This window comes from Mastomys coucha, unplaced genomic scaffold, assembly GCF_008632895.1.
Source record: "Mastomys coucha isolate ucsf_1 unplaced genomic scaffold, UCSF_Mcou_1 pScaffold7, whole genome shotgun sequence".
Lineage (NCBI taxonomy): Eukaryota > Metazoa > Chordata > Mammalia > Rodentia > Muridae > Mastomys > Mastomys coucha.
Genome location: NW_022196913.1, coordinates 93738810 through 93759835, shown reverse-complemented (window position 1 = coordinate 93759835; position 21026 = coordinate 93738810). Strand labels below are relative to the sequence as shown.

The 21026-nt window shown below is 42.7% G+C and overlaps 1 protein-coding gene across 3 annotated transcripts in view; it reads right to left on the bottom strand.

Moving 5' to 3' along the window:
- Col14a1 (collagen type XIV alpha 1 chain) overlaps nt 1-21026 on the bottom strand; it is a 224054-nt gene that overhangs the window by 15735 nt on the left and 187293 nt on the right. For all 3 annotated transcript variants that reach the window (XM_031359565.1, XM_031359566.1, XM_031359567.1), the window contains exons 41-45: nt 17189-17242; nt 16720-16791; nt 7788-7823; nt 6798-6864; nt 3664-3852 (exon numbers count right to left, since the gene is read on the bottom strand). In XM_031359565.1, the coding sequence (XP_031215425.1) occupies nt 3664-3852; nt 6798-6864; nt 7788-7823; nt 16720-16791; nt 17189-17242 (418 nt within the window). The remainder of the gene's footprint in view (nt 1-3663; nt 3853-6797; nt 6865-7787; nt 7824-16719; nt 16792-17188; nt 17243-21026) is intronic.

Below are 21026 nucleotides of genomic sequence, written 5' to 3'. Positions count from 1 at the left end.
AAAAAAACGAAAATACTGAGTTGGATGGTGCCTTTGATATTTTTGAAGAATCATAGAATTAGAGGAATTTTCAATGAATTCAGAAGTTAACATGTTTTATTGACTCTTTCTGAGTATATTAAAAAGATCTCATCCCAAGTAAATAACTCATTTCAAGTAAATACAGAAACTCATGGCTGACCTGATTATATTCTGTTTTCAATTCAAGGTACCAGTGTGGATATGAACAATGCAACAACTGGAGTAAGAAATTTAATTGTTACATTGATTATCCAGGAAATCTATTTTGGTCACCCTAGTTAGTCACCCAAGAGGCCAGGAGGTTCAGAAAAGCTAGTACATGACTATGGGGTTTAAGGGAAGCAAGGAAGAAGGTGAAGGCTGATCCTGGTAAAAAAGAGCCCACACTCAAAGGCAGTGCAGGGTGTAATGAGAGGAACTAAGAAGCAAATGGAATTTTGGTTCACAGTTTTCTTTGAATATAGTAAAGTAAGGGAGAGCAGATGAGAGACCAGGCCATATAGCAAAAGCATGCTGCTGGGCAGAATGGAGGCCCTGCTTTTCTGAGAACCAGCAACTGTGGAAGTCAGTCAGCATTGGTGTGTGTGTGAAGAAAACTTCAGCTGGTCTCTGAATTCTCCCATTCTGAGGATCCTCTGTGTGTTACAATCTAACTGAGAAGGGAGCCGAGACTACTCTTCCCTATAAGTTGATTCAGACTGTCTGAGATGAAGTGAAACAAAGGGTCAAGGAAGAGTCAGAGAGAAAGACTGCCAGAATGAGCAAAAATAGTCCCAGCTAATAAGGGGAGCTGTGAAGAACCATCCCCCATTGCTTAGACCAACTTTCTGTCTTTCATTTTCTTCTACTCTCTACATGTAAAAAATGTTTGGCCAGTTCTCAAAGGAAGGAGTTTACCAAAGATACTATGTCAAAGAAGTATTTTTAAAACTGAGATGATAAAATCCAAGATCTCCTGTGATGGTTAGTGTGTGAATTTGACACAACCTCCTTGGGAAGAGAATCTCAATGAAGGACTGTCTAGAGCAGTTTGGTCTATGGACATTTCTATGGGAGATTGTGTTGACTGATTTAATTAATATGGAAAGACCCAATCTGAAAATGGGATGTATCTGTCCCCTGATTTGGGTTCTTGACTATATAAGAGTACAGAAAAATAGCTCAATAGCTCAATAGTGTGTGTATGTGTGTGTGTTTATGTGTGTGTGTGTGTGTGTGCGCGCGCGCGCGCGCGCGCGTGCAATGATTTCTCCCTGCCCTTGACTGTGGATGTAGAGTGACTGTTTTAACTTCCCATTCCTTTGACATCCCTGCTATGATGGACTGTCACCTGCAAGTGTGAGTTAAGATAAGAGCCCTTTCTCTGGGGTTCTTACTCTGGGAAAGTACTAAATTACTCAGTGAGAAAATATTTTATCACATCAACATAGATGAAACTAAATCACACACAGCCACACACCAACTGCCCTTTTAATGAAAGCAGAGAGGAAAGCAGGGTAAGAATGCTGTTCCACTTCTCCAGCTTGATATGTTTGCATGGCTACTACACCAATATTCCAAATCTTTCCCTTTTCTCCCCTCCCCCTTTTGTTTGTTTAGACAAGGTTTGCCCTTGTAGACCTTGGTGTCCCAGGAACTCTCTCTGTAGACCAGGCTGGCCTCAAGCTCAACAATTCACCTGCCTCTGTCTGAAAGTGCTGGGATTAAAGTTGTGGGCCAGCATGCTCCACTCACATATATTTCTATATATTTTACTGTACAGCATGGTTTTTCTAGAACCTTGAAAAATTATAACAGAGAAACAAAATGGGGGACTTCTGATGAAAAGTTGACCAACTGAAGAACGCTTTGCATCTTCAGCCTCAGCAGAGAGAGAGCTTCATTTGAATCCTATGCTGGAGACTATCCGTTAGCCATGTTTCTTTTACTCTTGCTTTCACAGTTATTATACTGATGAGTAACAATATTTATTTTCCCTCATTACAAAATAGTGCTCTCTTAAGATGGCTTTATATAACGATCATGATAATTATAATTGATACAATGAAAAACCAAAAACCTCTTGTTTCTTATTACTGGTCCTGCCGTTGGCTGACTTTGAGTCTTGTTTGGCCTCAGTACCTTCGTTTGCTTCCTTTTGTATAAAACTGTAGGGCCAGGAGAACAGATGGCTGAGAACTTCAATTGTGATTCAATTGCACACACACACACACACACACACACACACACACACACACACACACTGAAGAAATGCCATGGAAATTCATATACTCAACGGTTGTCAAGCTACCAGGTTTGAGAATTTCTGGGTGATTTTCCTCTGATCTAATCACTCAGTTAATCCTGCAGTACAGGAAAGACTCAGTTTGGCAAGAGCAGAGTACAGATTTCCATAAAGAGCAAAGTCAACTTGTAGCTTGCTGAGAGTGGCTTGGGTACTGGCTCTATATTCTGTGAGTCACAGTTTCTCTAGCCTCAACACCCTTGAGGAGTGCCCTGCTGGCAGAAGTACATTCCCTCGGATGGCCAGATCTCTGGTGCATTGGAAGGGCATTAAGCCCCTCTTTCTGATTTTGTGCCTTGCATGATAATCACAACCAGATCATAATCAATGTGACAGCCATGGAGGAAATGAAGTTTAAAAAGCATTGTGCACTGCCCATCACAACATGTTGACTTATGCTCAGCAACCTAGTGGTCAGCTAATGTCAGAGGTGCAGGAGACTGGGACTAAAGGCACCACATGCTCGGGGTGGCTGTATTTATTTCTGCACTAGGGTGATCAGGATGAGGTTCATGTGCAAGAGAGGATTAACCCAAACCTTGCACCAAGAAGATGCACAACAAAGGGAAAGAAAGGTAGAAAATAAATAAAACGTATGAAACACACCTAGTCAGTGACCGTGTGATTTTTGTTTTTAAGTTCATTTATGTGATACTATCCCCCGTAAGTAAGGCTCAGAGACTATGACAGAAAGCCTGAGAACCGAGACAACCATTGCACAGCAGTCTTCTCTGGACATGACAGGGATGCTGTGCCCATGAACTCTCAACAATATGGTTGCCTGCACAAGACCACATACCGATATGGATGAGGAGAAAGTTGACACCTAAATGAGAAGCTATAGGAAGTAAATGGCTGCCAAGGAAGAGTGATCACCTTTTTTCCACTCATGAGCCCCGTGACAGGTGTTACAATCCTAGGTTGTCAGCCCTACACAGAGGTCCACATGAGCAACGTAGCTGGACTCGGTATGTTACATATATCAGTGTATCTGTATACAGGTAGAAGAGTAATTGTCGACAAGTCTGTGAATCTGAGAGGGCATAATGGAGGGACAAGGGAGGAGAAGGAAGTGTGGGAAAGACAGAAACAGTGTACTCACATAGACAATTCTCAATTACACAAAAGCCTCTAGGAAGGGAGTTAGGGCTTCTGGCCCTACTCTGCCACACGGTACATATACTCTAATAAAAAAAAGTGTGTTGCTTAGTTGTCTCAGCCTTGGGACATATAAGAAATTTAGTGAAAAGGGTAGAATTAATTTTATTCTTTATTTCTGAATCTGCCACTGTGTAAGTACCATGGTCACACTGTCCCCTTCTGTGGAGATAGCCTGTGAGAAAACTAGCCCTGCTTACCTCGTTCTCCTGGGGTCCCCGGCACGCCTGCATTTCCTGGGAAGCCTGGGGCACCTGGGGGTCCTTGTTCTCCAGGGGTTCCAGGTGAACCTGGTCTCCCAGGCTCACCAGGAGGGCCCTGGATGGTCCGGATAGACGAGGATTGGCTGGGGATTTGGTTGAGGATGGCTGTGTACCTGGCCATGTGACCTGAGCAACAAGAGATGAATGAACCGTCACACTATTAAAGGGGAAACAGGGGCATCATTCCTCAAACCATCGCAAAGTCAAAGGGGAAACTGGAGTGCCATACTTCAAACCTCCAAACAGTGCTGTCAGATGTGCACTGAGGACAAGGCACACCCTTCTGAGACAGGCTCGTGTGTAACTTAGCGGTTTTTTTGCATTTTTCTCCTGGATGATGTTAATGGCTGGGTTACATTCAAGTCACATCTCATGTGTTTGGAATTCCACAGTTCACATCAGCGTCGCAATAAACACCACTGAACAGAAGTCATAAATTTTACACTCACCCTAACATTTACCTGACCCCTGAACCTTCACCCTGCTGCCTTTCTCTGCATCAATTTCCTTCCTAATGGCTTTACTTGTCTTTGTTCCAACCCACGAAGCCTGCTCCACCCTCCTGCTCTCAAATCCCCAAACAAGGCCTGTCTCCACTCAACTCTGATTGCCAAGATGGTTTTCAGGAACCTTTGCCTGTGTCCCAGCTGCAGGCTGCCCCTGTCCTAGGCTTAAAAAATAATATAACAAAATCCTGTTGTTCTCTCATAACCCCTTAACTCAGTTTGGAAGAACACATTTTAACAATTATAAGTAATGCCCTAATACCGAGTAATACTTCACTTCCCATCATCTCTGAAGGTGACATTTCTCCTACAGATAACCACTGTTCATTTCCATCTATTATTTTGGTATGTAGGGTCACCCACTCTTTTGTGACTTTGGGGGGTTGTGCCTGGGATTAGGGGGGGTCTCACTTAGGATTACAGGCATGCCATCACTAAGCCTGCTCTGTATGGTACTGGGGATTGAACCTAAGACCAGCAATCTACTAACGGAGCTACCTCCTCAGATACATTTATTTCCTTTTAAATACTTAAATCTACATGAAAGCATTACTCTTATTTTAGGAAGCACATGTAAATACATCCAATGCATTCTTTCCTTAAACAGTGAACTATGAGTATGATGGGGGAGCCTCTCCTGATTCAATCAGCAGGCATGTCGTCCGCTGTTTGGGCAGGTGAGGCATCTGTCTTTTTCACTTCCTTCTTTGTTAGGAGCTGTCGTTCATCACTTCCTCAGCTGTCATCACTCCCCCTCTCACCGTTTCCTATATACCGCTTCTAATCATAATTCCTGTGATCAACTAAGAATGAAAACCCAGCTGACTGAGGTTGTATGGAAGGCTGCGCACACCCAGAAAGCGGTTCAGGGTGGGAGCTTATGTAACACAGGGGAAAGCAGAGCTCTGTTGAAGGAAACAGCCAAGGTGCAGCAGAGGCCACCATTTCCTCCTGTGACATAGATTCCTTTCAGACCTTGTCTCACTTCTGACCTCTCCACTCCTAGAAGTCATTCATCAGAGTCTTAGAATTTCAAAGGGCGAAAACTCTTCATTGGGCCCTCAACTTTTAGAGCATGTGTTATATAGTCACATGTTACTCAAGGGTTTTGTTCTATAGCAAAATAAGGCAGCAAATACTGTGAATCATTCTTCCTGCTGTGTGTAGTGAGTCTTGTGAGGATTCAACCCAGTGCAGTTTCATTGAAGCTTAATCTTCTACTCATTTGTATGGCCCATTTGAGATAAGAAACCTCTGAGATAAAGCAGAGCTTATATGAGCTTTGGGTATAGCCTTCTCTCAAGTGACTGAAGTCCAATTTCCCTTGTAGAATGCATTGTTTTTGAAGATCTTACTTTGTCACTAATGGTAACTATTTTGTTTAATTGGCAAATTTTCTCTTACTATGGGCATCATAGAATTATATAGAGACACAGCCCACAGAGGGAGACAGCTGTGTTTGATGATGGTGACTTTGTCCTCCTTCTGCACTGATATGGCCTCCAGAGTAAAAACCCGCCCTCTCCATCTGTACCTCCCCAGGGCAGGATCTGGGTTTATCCCAAAGGAACAGGTGGAATTCTGGATCTTGCCAACAGACCTTCTTGGCACTTGCTGGACTCTACTGGCCTGAATCCCAAACTTCTCTGGGTTAAAGTAAATACAACCCGGAGGGAGATAAGGAAACTACTCAGAAAATATCATCCCTGGGGGAGGAGGTTGCTATCAGTGTGGGGAGGGGTGAGCATTGGAGCTTGGCTAGAGTTGGGTAGGTCTGAGAGGAACTGTTGGTTTTACTTGGCCTCAAATAGTCTGAAACTAAACATATTCATGGCAAAGGGAAGGGCCCACCCTAAGTAATCTTGTGGTTAGATTTTTGAGGCAAAATATATAAAATAAGTAGGCATGTGTACAAAATGGGTGAGCACAGGAATCTGTTGTTGAAATAAGTGCTGTTGAAATGCTTGGGTTTGAAAATAAAGAAATGAAATAAGGTTGCAGCAAGTATGTTCTGGTATGACTTTGGGAATGATGCCCAACTGTCATATCAGATGTCACAATAACCCTATGTGTATGTATGTGTGTGTATGTTGGCATACAGCCTAAGGAATCAAAGGAAGAACCTTGGGCTAACCGAAGGCAATGGCTATAAACTGGATAAGAAAGGAAAAGTGATTAAAATCTGTGAGCCAGTAGAAACAAGCACCATAATCATTTTGATACTGATCCGGTCTGGTAGTCTTCAAGTGCTTAACATTTGAGAAAGAATGCATCCATTTGATGGGGGGAGGAGAAATGGAAGACTGCAGCAGTTAATTAAATATGCGTATGCAAATCAATGGCTTCTTGGACTGAGGACATGGGAGTCTGGCTCCTGTGCCATCCTTGTAAAGCTCTGGGGCAATCTATTAGGCTGGTAGGTGGTTCAGAGAGAGGATTTTTAAGGCTGTGTGTACACAGCTATCCAGAGCATTGGAGGGGTCTTCCTTGGTCTCTAGTCCTGGGAAGGGAAGCATACTTTGGACAGGGATGAGACAGGACATAGGTGACCGGCGTTGCACTTACTCTGAATGAGCTGCTCACATACTTGTCGTGCCACCGCCCTCACCATGGCTTGAGACTGCAGGTCTCCCTGGATGGGAAGGAAGTACATTCCTCAAGCGTGACCATATGCGCAGCCATACAGCCCGGACATAAATGACCTGACCCATTGTTCCCACCAAGACTCTAGGCTCCTAGCAACAGGGAGGGCTAACTACTACGGTTAATGCAGGAAACAATATGTACCCAGGATTTAAGGTTCCTGAAAATCTTTGCTTATTAGATTCGTGAGCTCAAATAAACACTTTTGGTCCAGATTCTAAAAAAATATTAACAATATCTAAACATACTCATACATATTTAATGCCTTCTCAAGTGATGGTTCATTTAATACTAATAATAACTCATAGGGAAACTATTAAGCCCAGGTTATAGCTAATCTGGTTTAAACAAATTGCGTAACTGATCACAGAAATAACCTGTTGAACTCGAGACCAGCACTGCTTCTACCCCAGCCAAGAACACAACTACATTAGAAGCCTCACAACATCTACAGAGACTCAGTGGGCACCAAAATTAAGGTGATTTCAATTTCAAGGCCTGCTTTTTGATTCTATCCAACCACTGTCTTGCTACATGCCAATACTACGTCCTAAGGAAAACGAGAATTCTGTGCCACTGGCTGGAATTAATATAAAGCTATCTACATCCATTATGACAGTCTTCCACATCTATTATGTTATTTCCATCTCAGCTCCACTTTATGAGCTTAAGGAATTCCTTAAGGAATGGAGTCCAAAGTCAAGGAGCCGGATGACAGCAGCTATATAACTAGAAATCCTCTCCTGGCCTCCAACCCACCCAGATGTTTTCCCTGTGAAATTCATGTGCTTCTAAATGAAAGACTACTGGGTCAGCAACAAATACCACAGGTGGCAATGACCATTCCTCTTGAGGCTTAGGCAAGGGCTATGTGCAACCACCTATAGCCAGAAACTCCCTTAGATGACTTACTCGTTCACCTCGCTCTCCCTTCGCTCCAGGGACACCCTGTAAAAGTAAAGAATAAATTTCAAGTTACTTAGGATGCTGTGCTCAGCGATGAGCCATGAGAGTACATCTCTTCCTAGCTGACAGAGGGATTTCTTCCAAACATGGGTGAAAACAGGCAACGGGAATAAAGCAGAGAACAACCTGTAGTCCCACTGTGCAGAACAGCTGATTTACACACTTTACTCCTCTGGATCTTTCATGCAGAGATGTGGCAGTTTGGAGCTACAGGAGTAGAATGGTATAGTGGTACTGCTGAGTAACCTACATTTCCACCATGGCTATCCTTCGTAGCTTCCTACACCGAACAACACACAATGGGATGAACTCTATAGACTGCTTCATAATGATTCCATAAACAACATTTAGGAAGTTTTCTAATAAAAGTTTTAGAAACACATATCTATAAGAAATGCAAAGAACTCCACTTAATGTTATCAGTTAAAGGAAGAGATGCCATCTGTGAAACCCCACAGCCTCATTCTGCTGCCTCTGCAGTGATGGCATGAGTCTCTACTACATGGAGGCTCATGTGCGCATGCATTCTCAGCTGAATGCTTATTTAAAACCATGGCTTTGCTACTTTTGACAATAAGACAATTTATCATTACTGCAAAATATTTATTAAGAAATACAATGTTTCCGGTGTTTTTGCTTACAAGGGAAACAAGCAGATGTCCTCAGAAGGCAATCCTATCTCTGTCAGCTCACAGGCAATATGGCTGTGACCTTTGTGTAATCATTCCTAGAGGTATGAATAGAATCCATGAGTGGATCACGGCACGTCATCAGATTGCTTCCTGTTCCTACTTCGGTCTCAACAGGTCCCAAAGCAGGCGTGATGTGAAGTTCAAACTCTGCTTTGCTAAGTTACCCAAGTCCGAAATTCTTGATTCATTTCATAGGGTCCAGGGAAACAGAATGCTATGAGTTGTAGTGTTTGCAGATGTTGGCAGTGGGAAGGCTTCTTCCCCAGCTGACTTCAAGATACATGCACACAGTCATAGGTAGAGTCCGCCGGGGAAGAGAAACCAACAGTGACCTCTCCTGATTAGATGGCAACAGTCCACTATTTCTCCTTTCTCTTTCCAGCAGAGCCCTTCTGTTGTACTCAACACACACACACACACACACACACACACACACACACACACACACACGGAGGCATGTGTGCATGCACACATGCACATGCATGCACACCACTCATTTCAAACATAAATTTCTTCTCCTGTCCTCCTGTGTTTAGTATCTCTTACCAGGGCACTTAAACATTCAGATCTCCCTTCCAGTGTACCATGCACACAATCACTGGTCTCTTCCTTCCAGGAAGTCACCAGCATACAAATGAGGCAGCCAAGTGACTTGACAGCAGCACTTCTGTCCTTCTAAGTCATGTAGTGATGCTTAAATACATGACAAAGTTCAAGCCTTAGTAAGTAAGTGAGTAAGTATTTTATAACTTGGTCCTAAACTCTCTACCTGAAAATTCTGGTATTTGTTCCTGAAAATTCTACCTTCCCCTTCTTATAGGCCCAGTCTACTATAGATAGGAACAAGTGATACATGAGAAACATATTAACTGTAGATCTTATGGCTTCAGTGTCATCAGCAGGGATATTGTAATATGGTGGTTCGGTTTGAGACTCAAGTCTCCAACACTGAATCTTTATCGTTGTATATGTTTAATGGGTTACTTCCTGGATTTCGTGGAGAGAGATTTATAAAAGCTACCATATACTTTTTCTTCTTAAAGCACTGAGATTGATTACACAAATCCTTGCATAAAGTTGTCATTCAGACATTTGCCTACATGTCCAACATTAAATTAAATTAAATTCTGGGACTGCCTCTTATTTCTCTGAATTTGCATTTCCTTTTATCCTGCCCCCCCCCAATGATGATAAAATATTAACTATAGTTTTAACAATGACTGTAAACTTATCCTTTGGTGTGCCATTAGATAATTTTCCATGATTGCAAATTAGATCTGAAATCAGCTAAGCACGGAGGCTTTGAAAACACACGTGCACTAACGTGTATCACCAAGGACCTTGGTACTGGCTATACAGTGCTCACTCGAAATTTTCTTCAATTTTGTGTATATTTGAAAACTTGGGGGTTTCAGAGATAGCTCAGCATACTGCTCTTCCATAGGACCTGGGTTCTCACAGGGTGACTCAGCTGTAACTTTAGCTCCACGGAATGCGATGCCCTCTTTTGGCCTCTGTAGACATGACACTCATGTGCACAAAGCCACACATATATACACACAATTAAACATAAAACTTTAAAATACTTCTTCTGGGAGAGAAAGAGTCTGTTTCCTCTAAGCATGAAGCCTATGGTAAATTGGCTGCTCTCTGGTGAAAGGCCTCACAATATGTGAGCAGTTCGAATGAGGAAGGGTGCTATTTTTAAAAAAGAAGACACAAAGTTGGGTGGTTAGGAAAGTGAGAGTGGATCTGGGAAGAGTCGGACTTGAGTGTGAGTATGATCAAAACATATATAAATTTCTCCAAGAACTAATAAAAATGAAATAAATAAAGTTTTTTAAGAAGAACAAATATCGGGCAGTGTTGGCACATGCCTTTAATCCCAGCACTTGGGAGGCAGAGGCAGGCGGATTTCTGAGTTCAAGGCCAGCCTGGTCTACAGAGTGAATTCAAGGACAGCCAGGGCTACACAGAGAAACCCTGTCTTGAAAAAACAAAACAAAACAAACAAAAAAAACAACAAATATTTGGGGAAAAATTCAGACTTTGGCTCCTTACTTAGGAGTATTCAATGAAGGGATTTCTAGAGAAGAAGGCTCATAGTTTATTATCTCGTGACATGCTGCTGGTTTGGAAATATGTAGGTAAAGAGTTTGGAAGAGAATTCCAGCTTCTAGAAAGAAAGCAGCTCCTGGTTAGCATGTGAGCTCCACCAGGCTGGGTCTGTGTCTGACTAATGGATCTCCATACCCTCTGCTCCAGAGACTGCCTGAGACACGGCGGGGCTCAAACATACATGTTAACAGAGTGAATGGATGACTGGGCTTCATTTCAAATCTGCATTATTAGCCAATCTGTACTTTGCTTCCACTAGCTGGATTGAAAAGCAATGGAAGAAAAACATTTAAAAACACACTACAGTACATTTCTAGAGGGTTAGAAAAGTGTTGATTCTTTTTAAAAAAAATACCCAGTTCTACAAGAAAAACTTGTTTGCAAAAACAAGGTTTGTACAACTCCCTCTCACCCTTCCCTTCTCTCTGTGTGTACCAGCCTAAATTAATTTTGTAAATAACTGCACAGTCCACATCCTCCTTTCTTGCCACCTGGCATCTCTGATTTCAAGAGGACAAAATCCTAGAGATGGCTGTGTTCACTGAGAGGTCCTGATGGGGCAAGAGTTAGATATGATACTACTGTGTAAAAAGGAAACAACTTTGGGGGCACTAGATACAAACCAAAAAACCAGCAGTCAAAAGTAAATAACTGATATTTTAATATATTCAGAAATTATAAATTTTAATGATGAATACTTTTAGTTTGCCTTAGCCAGCTACTGTTCTAGGTATCTCACATGTATTCACTCAGTTAACCTTTCCAATAGTCTTGTAAGATTTTTTCTTGTCCCTATAATATTCCTGTGAGGTTAATTCATGTCCTTATAACAACTGCATAAGACAGTCCCAGTTTACAGATTAGGAAAACTGTGCACGAACAGCTAAAATCATTTGCCCCAGATCAAACAGTAAGGGACAAGGAAGAGCTATAACTTAGGGTGAATTTTTGGACTCAGGTTCTATCTGTTCCTTGGCTAGAAGAGGATGCTGTTTACAACTGCCATGTGCCAGAATCCTCTATTCCAATAAAGAAAAAAATTTCCTAATGCAGACAAAATCAAGCAGGCATGCCACACCCCCACATACCTAATTCTAGTGATTCAGAATGAAGTCATTAAAAAACAAAACAACAAACAAACAAACAAAAATGGTTTTGAGCCAGGCATGGTGGCTCGCACACTTACAGTATTGAGGCAGGAATATTACCCTGACTTCAAGCCCAACCTGGGCCACACAGAGAGATCTTATGTTAACAAACAAACAAAAACACAGAAAGCCTCAGTCTTCAACACTTTAATTTTTGACACCAACATGTCTGAATACATTTCTTTTGGTGCCATTTGTAATATTAGCATGTTTGAAAATATGTCATATTTAAAGAAAGAATTTAAAAACCAAACTTGGTTGGTGAGGCAAACAGGCAGCAGGAGCTCCTGGCGTTTTCTGGTATAAAGAGATAAATGTGTTTAATTAGTCCTGAAACTTCCCAAACTCAGTCTCATGATGCTTGCTACTGAGTCGCTAAGAGACACAATTATGCTGTCTCAGTGAAAGCTCTTCTTAGTGAAATAGTACAGACAGCAAGTAATTATGGTTGATTCCAACTTCACCGACATATTTCCTTTGATTTTCGCAAAGTAAAAACAAAAAATAAATAAATAAAAAATAAAAATTCCTGAGTACATGAAGGCCCATAACTTCACCAAAGTATGCTTTGAGGGAAAACACATAGTTCCTGTAGGTGGAGGCAGGAAAAAGTGGCATATTTTCCCTTTAATTTCAGGAACACTTGAAATGTAAAGAAATACAGTAGCTTCATTCATAGATTCACAGAAGTTGGGGGTTGAAAGGGAGAGAATGATCTCATAGTCTAAAGCTCACATGTTGATGCCTGTTACACAAACCAAGCCTCAGCAGGCTTCAAGACCCTCGGTGTCCTGACCCCAGCAGTAAGAATAACCTAGTTTCCCTAAACAGCACCCTGAGAACCTAAGTGTCCTCTCCTCTCTTTTCCTCTCTTTCCCTGCCACATCCCACTTTCTCCTTTTCTTTTTTCTTTATTAATACTTTTATTCATTTACATTTCAAATGATATCCCCCTTCTGGGTCACCCCTTCACAGACTCCCCCATCCCATTCCCCCATCTTCCTGTCCCCCTTCCCCCCTCCCCTTTGCCTCTATGAGGGTGCTCTTCTACCCACCCTTATGCTGGGCATCAAGCCTCCACAGGACCAAGGGCCTCCCCTCCCATGGATGTTAGATAAGGCCATCCTATGCGACATATGTATCTGGAGCCATGGATCACTCCATATATACTCTTTGGGTTATGGTTTAGTCCCTGGGAGCTCTGGGTGGTCCAGTTAGTTGATATTGTTCTTTCTATGGGGTTGTAATCCCCTTCAACTACTTCAGTCCTTCCCCTAGCTCTTCCACTGGGGTCCACAGGCTCAGTCCAATGGTTGGCTGTGAGTATCTGCATCTGTATTGGTCAAGTGCTGGTAGAACCTCTCAGGGAACAACCATACCAGGCTCCTGTCAGCAAGTGCTTCTTGCCATCAGCAATAGTGTGGGGGTTTGGTGTCTGCAGATGGAATGGATTCCCTAGGTGGGGCAGTCTCTGGATGGCCTTTCCTTCAGTCTCTGTTCCACCTTTTGTCCTTGTGTTTCCTTTGTACAGGAACATTTCTAGGTTTCAAGCCCTTCTCCTTTTTTCTTCCCCTGTCTTTCTTCCTTCCTTTCTCACAAATACGTAGAAAGTACTCTATGCCTCTGATGATAAAGAGGTATACAAGCACAATGACATCTTTCCGTCACAAGACAGACATTAGGAGCCAGAAGAGATGGGCAACTGCCTGAGGTAGGGACAATTTACATAAAATGTAGGCTAGGTGATTGTGTTCTGTTAGTAGCTCCTATAGGTAAGAGCCCATGTGGATATAACGTATTTGCACATTTTATACAGGGCTCTTTAAATAGTGGGCTTACCTATGAAAATTCAGCCTCAGCAGTAAGAAGCCCCTTCACAAGCCTCATCATGCATGCAACCCACAGCAGGAGAGCACTGCATTTAAGCCAATGCCTAGGAAGGAATTAGATGCCTGGCAGCAGCCATGATCATCTACCTGAGGAGCTGGTATAGAATGTGCCGTCCAGGAGTAAGCATTGCTGGCATCTACTGTAGGAAACACACTACTGTTTTCTGTGGCACAGTCTTTCTTGGTTCCCTTCCCTCATTTTCCTAGACAGATATCTGTGTGAAATCAATCAAGGTCTTAACAGCACAGCAGGGAGCCTGCTTTAGTAATCATCCCAGCCTGGCAGCTAGCAGGCCTGTGGGAGCTGGCGGCCTGGACACAGGGAAAATCCTGAGCTCTAGTGCAGAGAATGGCTTGCTTTGGATGGGAACTGCACGAGCCAGCTGCGGCATCCTTACCCAGCAGTTATAGATCACCTTCTGCTTCTAATAAAAGTGTCAGTGGCATGAGGCCTCTCTTGTGGCCCCCAAATGCCTTTCTCTGCTGATAGATGATAAAACTAACATTAGGTGATCTATTTGTGGGGACTGTAGGTATTTTATTATGTCCCATATTTAGAGTCTAATGCGGATGCACACTAGGCCAGGTGGGTAAATGAGGAACTGTCATCCTCACCAATAACTTCTGGCCTTACTCTGCCCCTCTGTACTCCATTTAAATTCTCCTAAGACTTTAGTGTCTGCTTCTTCTTCTTCTGTTCCTTCTCATCCCATCCCTCTTGGCTTAGGACCAATCAGGGCTTTTGTTTCCATATCCTGGGTAAGAAAACTTAGTTCTGGGGAATTCGAGTAAGAAAAAGACCCCCTTCCCCCACCCTGCACAGACAGGTTTGCCTACTCTATGTAACCATGGCAAAGTAACATCTTCCTGTTTTCTTACTGTACTTGGGATGCTCCAAAGTCTTTGATACCCTAAGTGCTGCCATGGTTCTGCTGGTTTGAGCATCCACTACCTCTGAAATTTCTTTGGTGGAAGTCTTTGCTCCCTAAGTCTGGAGGGTAAATTCTGGAACTCTGGTTCCCTAAACCACATCTTGATGAGCAGAGTAAAACCTAGTAACAGAATGATTCTAAGACTTTCTTGTGTGAAATAGATGAGTAGACAGAAAGATAAGATTGACAGAAAAAGATGAGAAGGAGAGAGAGAGCAGAGACACAGAGAAAGCAGAGACACAATTTGTGTGTGCTTGCTTGCAAGAGCTCGTGTGTGTGTGTGTGTGTGTGTGTGAGTGCATGCATGTGTATGTATGTGTGCATGTGAGTACATATATGTGTGTGTGCATGAATGTGTGCTTGTGTGTGTGCATGCATGTGTGAGTGCATGAATGTGTGCTTATGTGTGTGCATGCATGTGTGAGTACATGTATGTGTATGTGTGTGTGTGTTTCCACACACGAGATCAAATATGGCAATGTCTTTTTGATTAAAGGAGATATCTGAAGACAAAGTCATCCAATTTTCCTTTGTGACCCAGTATTAGTCAGATTTGAAAACAGGAGAGTCAAGCTCCTTCACAGACCTCATCGTACATGCAATCCATGGCAGGAGGGCTCTGGATTTAAGCCAGTGCCTTGGGAGGAATTAGATGCTTGGCAGTTTTGGACAGTGAGAAGTCAGTTGGGGTAAATCCACAGCTTTGTAAAGTGACTACTATTGTCAGTGTTTATCAGGATGCACAAACCAGGGTTTGTTTGCTAAAGCCATATTCATTATTCTGGGTGTCCCACAGGTGTGTCTAGGTATGTGCGGTGTACACTATAGCACAGAAGAGGACTCTGGGGATTGAAAATTGTACTGAAATACATTCCAAGGATAAACAGCAACAAGACTAGCTGGAGACAGAGAGGAAGAGATCCAACGCAGTGTCTCTGGTAAGAAAGGTTCCCTGCCTTCCTTACAAGTTGAAACCCAGTCCCCAGAACTTGTGAAGGACTTGGTAAAGAGAAATTAGTTAAGGATTTGGGAATTTTCTAGGGAGATTGTACAGACAGGTTCTTAAAGGCAAGACTCTTTCCCACCCATGGAAGAGACATGGCCATGGAAAATGGGGCCAAAAGATGACGCATTAGTGGAAATGAAGATGGAATTCATACCTATCTTTGCACCCTTCTGTCACACATCTCTGTTCCACATACCCTCTGCAGGTTTGCCACAAGAGAGACTTTACCACAGCACAGTGGTTTACTCTGCTCAGCACAGATGCTGCCAAAATGCTGATATCTAAGTCTATGGTGAGCATCTTTCAAGTCTCGGAAAACACGAAGAACGGCTTTGATGAGAGTTCCACGCGTCACACTGTTCACAGATGAGGAAGCAGAGAAGCTGCATCCCTGGGCTCTTTGCCCTCTCCTATTGGCTATGTTTAAATGCCAATGAAGAGACTAGAAAGGTCAAGGGGAAACAGGTTCTTCTCACGGCACTCTGATCTACACCGTCTGCTTCTGTGTGCTTGTGCTTTAATGTGCTCTGGGATTGAATGGAAGGTATAAAAATATATTCCTATTTTCTCTAAAACTTTCATTTTCTACAGTTTTATATTTTTCTTCTTGGGGGGCAAGCATGATTGACATTTAGCTGTTGTATCCAATCTTGAAAGATGATGCTGAGTTCACTTAGGCAAATACAGAACAAGCCATGGGGACATATTTAAGCAAGAGCATGACCTACATTCCAGTAGGACCATTTAACCTTAGCCATGGTATACGCACAACTTGCTCTTAAAGCTCCAACCACTTTCCTTCAGAGAATCTCATTAAGTCCAACAGTGAATAAACATGTCTTATACGTTTTTTGAAACAGAGTATCTCCATGTAACCCTGGCTATCCTGGAACCTGGTTTGTAGTCAAGGCTGACCTAGAAACACAGAGATCTGCCTGTCTGTGCATCCCAAGTGCTGGGATTCAGGTGAATACCTCCACCATGCTTGACATCTGAGCAAACACTTCTAATCCACAGAGATGCTGGTAAACTTAAACATATACTTAAGTAATGACAGGACATATATCCTGAACAGCTACCACTGAGTACTTACAGGTGGCCCCAGGGCTCCTTGTGGTCCCATGCTGCCCGTGATCCCTGGGACACCAGGGGCTCCAGGAATTCCCTAAAATAGAAGCAAGAAATGGGACAAAGGTGAAGATTCATATATGCAATGGATCACAGCCAACTTTCAAGCAGGGATAACAATGCATGCCCCAACAGCTTCCCTCCCCACCACCAATGTTTCGGGAGTCATTGTTCATTACTCTGCCCAATGACCACATATAAGGCCGTTTTTAAATCTCTATAGGTTTGGTCAGGTAAAGTTCTATGAATTCCAAGTCTTAATTATAGGTAATCACAACTAAATGCACAGAGATAACCTTACAAAAAAAGGCTCAGTGAACAATCAAACCATCTGGATTTGTCATTTTAAAAGGATAATTAAGTTCTGTACCAACAAACTGTTGTTACAAAAAAATGGCAGCTGATGCATCCCAGAAGTTTCTATAAATACTCACAATTGGCCCAGGTGGTCCTGGAGGCCCAGAGGAACCATCCTTTCCGGGAAATCCCTGGGGTAAAGAAATGGTATGTCACACAAGTGGTAGCTACATGGCTTTCAGGAGAGGATCACCCAATTCTTTTGAACATCTTTTTTTTTTTTTCAAAGATTTATTTTATTTATATGAGTACAGTGTAGTTATCTTCAGGCACACCAGAAGAGGGTGTTAGATACCATTACAGATGGTTGTAAGCTACCATGTGGTTGCTGGGAATTGAACTCAGGACCTCTGGAAGAGCGGTCAGTGCTCCTATCCTCTGAACCATCTCCCCAGCCTTCCTTTGAACATCTAATGCACAAATCTTGCCACCTGCTCTGGACTACCAAGGACTTGCTGTTGTTAAACTCTTGTAGAAATTGTTCTTGGCAAAGTGATTTGTGTCTGTTGGCTCCAATAAGTGGCCCAAGGGCATGGGTTATAGGTGACAGAAATGCCACTTACAAACTTACATAGCAACCTCATTTCAGAAAGTTTGCTAAACTAAACATAACAAATAAATAAGTTCTATTCTTTTTGATTAATGTCCAGACCAAAAAATGGATTAGTGTCTTTCAGGATCCACAAGTTTTGAGTGAGAAATGTACCCTATGGTGATGACAATTTTGATCTGGGAAAGTTTCTCTGAGTGTCTCTCATCCTGGGCTCATCACTGGGTATATACCTGCTTCCTATTCTACTTCAGAAGAGAAAAAAAAAAAAACTAAAAGAGTCCCCCCCCACAACTAAATGCTGTTCCTTAGAAAAACCACTCTCCGAGACATCGGTTAAATGTACATGTGCTATTTTGTGAGTATAAAAAAATATTAACAGCTAGGATGGCTTACTCTCACAATTATAAATATCACCCCTTCTGATGGAGTTAGCATGAGAGTGAATCTTCAGTCTAAATTTTATAAGTACATAAAAGTTTTCAAAGTATTACCTCCTTCTACTGAAACAAATAACTGTTTCACCATGATGTTTCTCTCTAGGGACACTCGGTAACATCAGAAGCCCCCTGACTGGCATCCTTGCTTTATTTTCTCCACTCCCTTTCTAACAATTCCCACCACTTTAGCCATAGGCTCTCCATCCCCTCTCATGGTGCATAAAAATCTACCTTACCAACACAAGAACTCTACATCTGTATCACTTCTTCCAACACCAAGTACCAAACGATGCTGTGGGGGAATGAGCAGGTGTGGGAGGGAGTCCAGAAGGCCTCAAGACATAGCACAGGGTGAGTGGACATGAAAAGGATAGGTCACTAGGTCGCCCAGGCCATGACAACTCTCTCAAACTCTCTCTGTGCCAATGACTCTTAGCACGAAAGGCAGCCAGGGTGGCAAATGCTCACCCATATTCCTTTTCTGCCTGGCACATTGCTTGGCTTCTTTTTCCAGCCTCCTCACAGTCCAGGTGGAGCCTCATGCCCAAGTACAGGCCAAAGAAGGGGGCCAGTTCCAGCCCTGGCCTGTAAACATTTCCTGTGGGTGGCACTCTACTTTCTAGTCCCTCTTACAGCAACTTTAAAGGCTGAGCATTGAAGAACGCTCCAAGGCAGAGCCTGCAGAAGGACCATGTGAGGCAGAGACTCCTGCTTTTCCACCCACCCTTGCTGTTTGCACTGGGTTGTGGGCAAAAGATACCTGCTATTGGACTTTATTTTATTGTCCTGCTCTGCATAATGGCATTTACATGTTCGGGTTGTTACACACATTATCCTAGGCTGATATATATGGTATAGTCCTTGTCGTCTTATAATATTTCTGGTTTTCACGTTAGTAAAAACTATTGGAGTTAGAACTAGGCATGATGGTATGCATCTATAATCTTAGTACTCAGAGGGCACAGACTGGGACAGTATGAGTTTGAGGCTAGCCTGGGCTACACAGTAAGGCTTTGCTAAGGTTAAGTCCTGACACAGACTAAGCTACACACTCTCTGTCTCTGTCTCTGTCTCTGTCTCTCTGTCTCTGTCTTTCTCTCTCTCTCTCTCTCTCTCTCTCTCTCTCTCTCTCTCTCTCTCTCTCTGTCTCTCTCTCCATCCTTTCTTGGATCTATTAATTAAACAACAAAAATTTATTCTGTTGTAAGGGTAATAAACTTATTTTTAATAACATGTGATAGTCCATGCCTCTCTCAGTACTCAGAAGGATAAGGCAGGGGGATTACATGAAAATTTGAGCCAGTCTTGGATGCACAGTAAAATCAAGACAATTCCAATGAGGCCTTGTCATGAATGAATTATCTTAACTGGATTTTAGATTTAGTGTTTCCTAGGAAAAGAACACCCATAAACCAGTGTATGTGAGAGATGGTTAGGCTATTCCAGCCCAACAGCCTCGTTTTACAAATGAGAAAACGTGGAGGTAAGAAAGGACAGAAAAATCATATAAAAAAGTTTTTAAATATTAATTTTATTTAAGTTATTACTTATTTGTATATGACTGTTTGTATATGACTGTATATGCTTCCTGTGTGGGGTGCCCTTGGAAGCCAGTGGAGACCTCCTGGAGCTAGAGTTACAGCATGAACTGGGAAAGGTTTATGAAGTTCCATCCCTAGCTGAGACGGCTGCCTAGGTAGGGAGAGGAGGTTCAAACATCCCCTGAGAGACTTCCTACACTCCAGCTGGTGGTCCCACACCCACTCAAAACAGGCAGGACTAAGCACACCCAGGGGTGGGGGTGGGAGAAGAACAAGCACCAATGAACAATGTGGTAATTTGAATAGGAGTGGCTCCCATAGACTCCTGTGTTTGACTCCTTGGCCATAGGAAGTGGTATTATTAGGAGGTGTGGCCTTGTTGCAGGAAGTGTGACACTGTGAGAGGTGGGCTTTGAAGTCTCCTGTGCTCAAGCTTCTCCCAGTATGGCACACAGTCTTCTCCTGCTGTCTGTGGATTCAGACATAGAACTCTCAGTTCCTTCTCCAGCACCATGCCTACATGCTGCCATGTTCCCAGCCATGATGGTAATGGACTAAACCTCTAAAACTGTAAGCTAGCCCCAAATTAAATGGTTTTGTTTATAAGAGTTGCCAGGGTCAAGGTGTCTCTTCCCAGAAAAAAAAAAAAAAGGACAAACTAAGGTAAACAAGAAGGAGGAGGAGGAGGAAGAAGAGGAGGAGGAGAAACAGAGGAAGCACATGAAGTTGGAAGAAAAATCCTGTTATGGATGCAGAGGAATTTGGGGGGTATAGGGGAGAAAAATTGATCAAAATGCATTGTATGAGTGTATGAAATTCTCAATAAAAAGTAAAATATTATGGAAAGTTTGAAAATATATTGTTTTATTTTTCAGATAAAGTTTCCATATGTCAAAAATAGGCTGTAGGCACATATGAAAGCAGTTTTAACAGGATTCCATGTAATTCCTGCCTTCAATGTTGTCCAGGACAGGACAAGAAGGAGAAGCAACCTCAGTCAGAACAGTGTCAAGAGCCTTCTTCCATGCCTCAGATCCAACAGTGCCTAGAAGGAAAATATCCTCCATTCAACAGAGAGGGGCTTATTCAAAAGGAGAGCTGAGTCATGACATACTTTCCTAGAGGAAGACATTCCTAAACAAATAAAATTGCATTGTTTCCAGAAGATTGGCAGGAAGTAATGCATTTCCACCCTGTTCCGCACCCCAGGGGGAGAGGTGTGAAAACACAAGAGCCTACGTTCAGCTCTCTGCTGACACTGGAAAGACACTGTCATGGACTTGTTTGCATGTGCCTGATTTATAGACACATGTTCTGTCTGGAAGGGAACACAGTGAAATGTGGTTCTTTCTCGGGAGCTTAACTGGGTGTGCAGTTAGTGAGA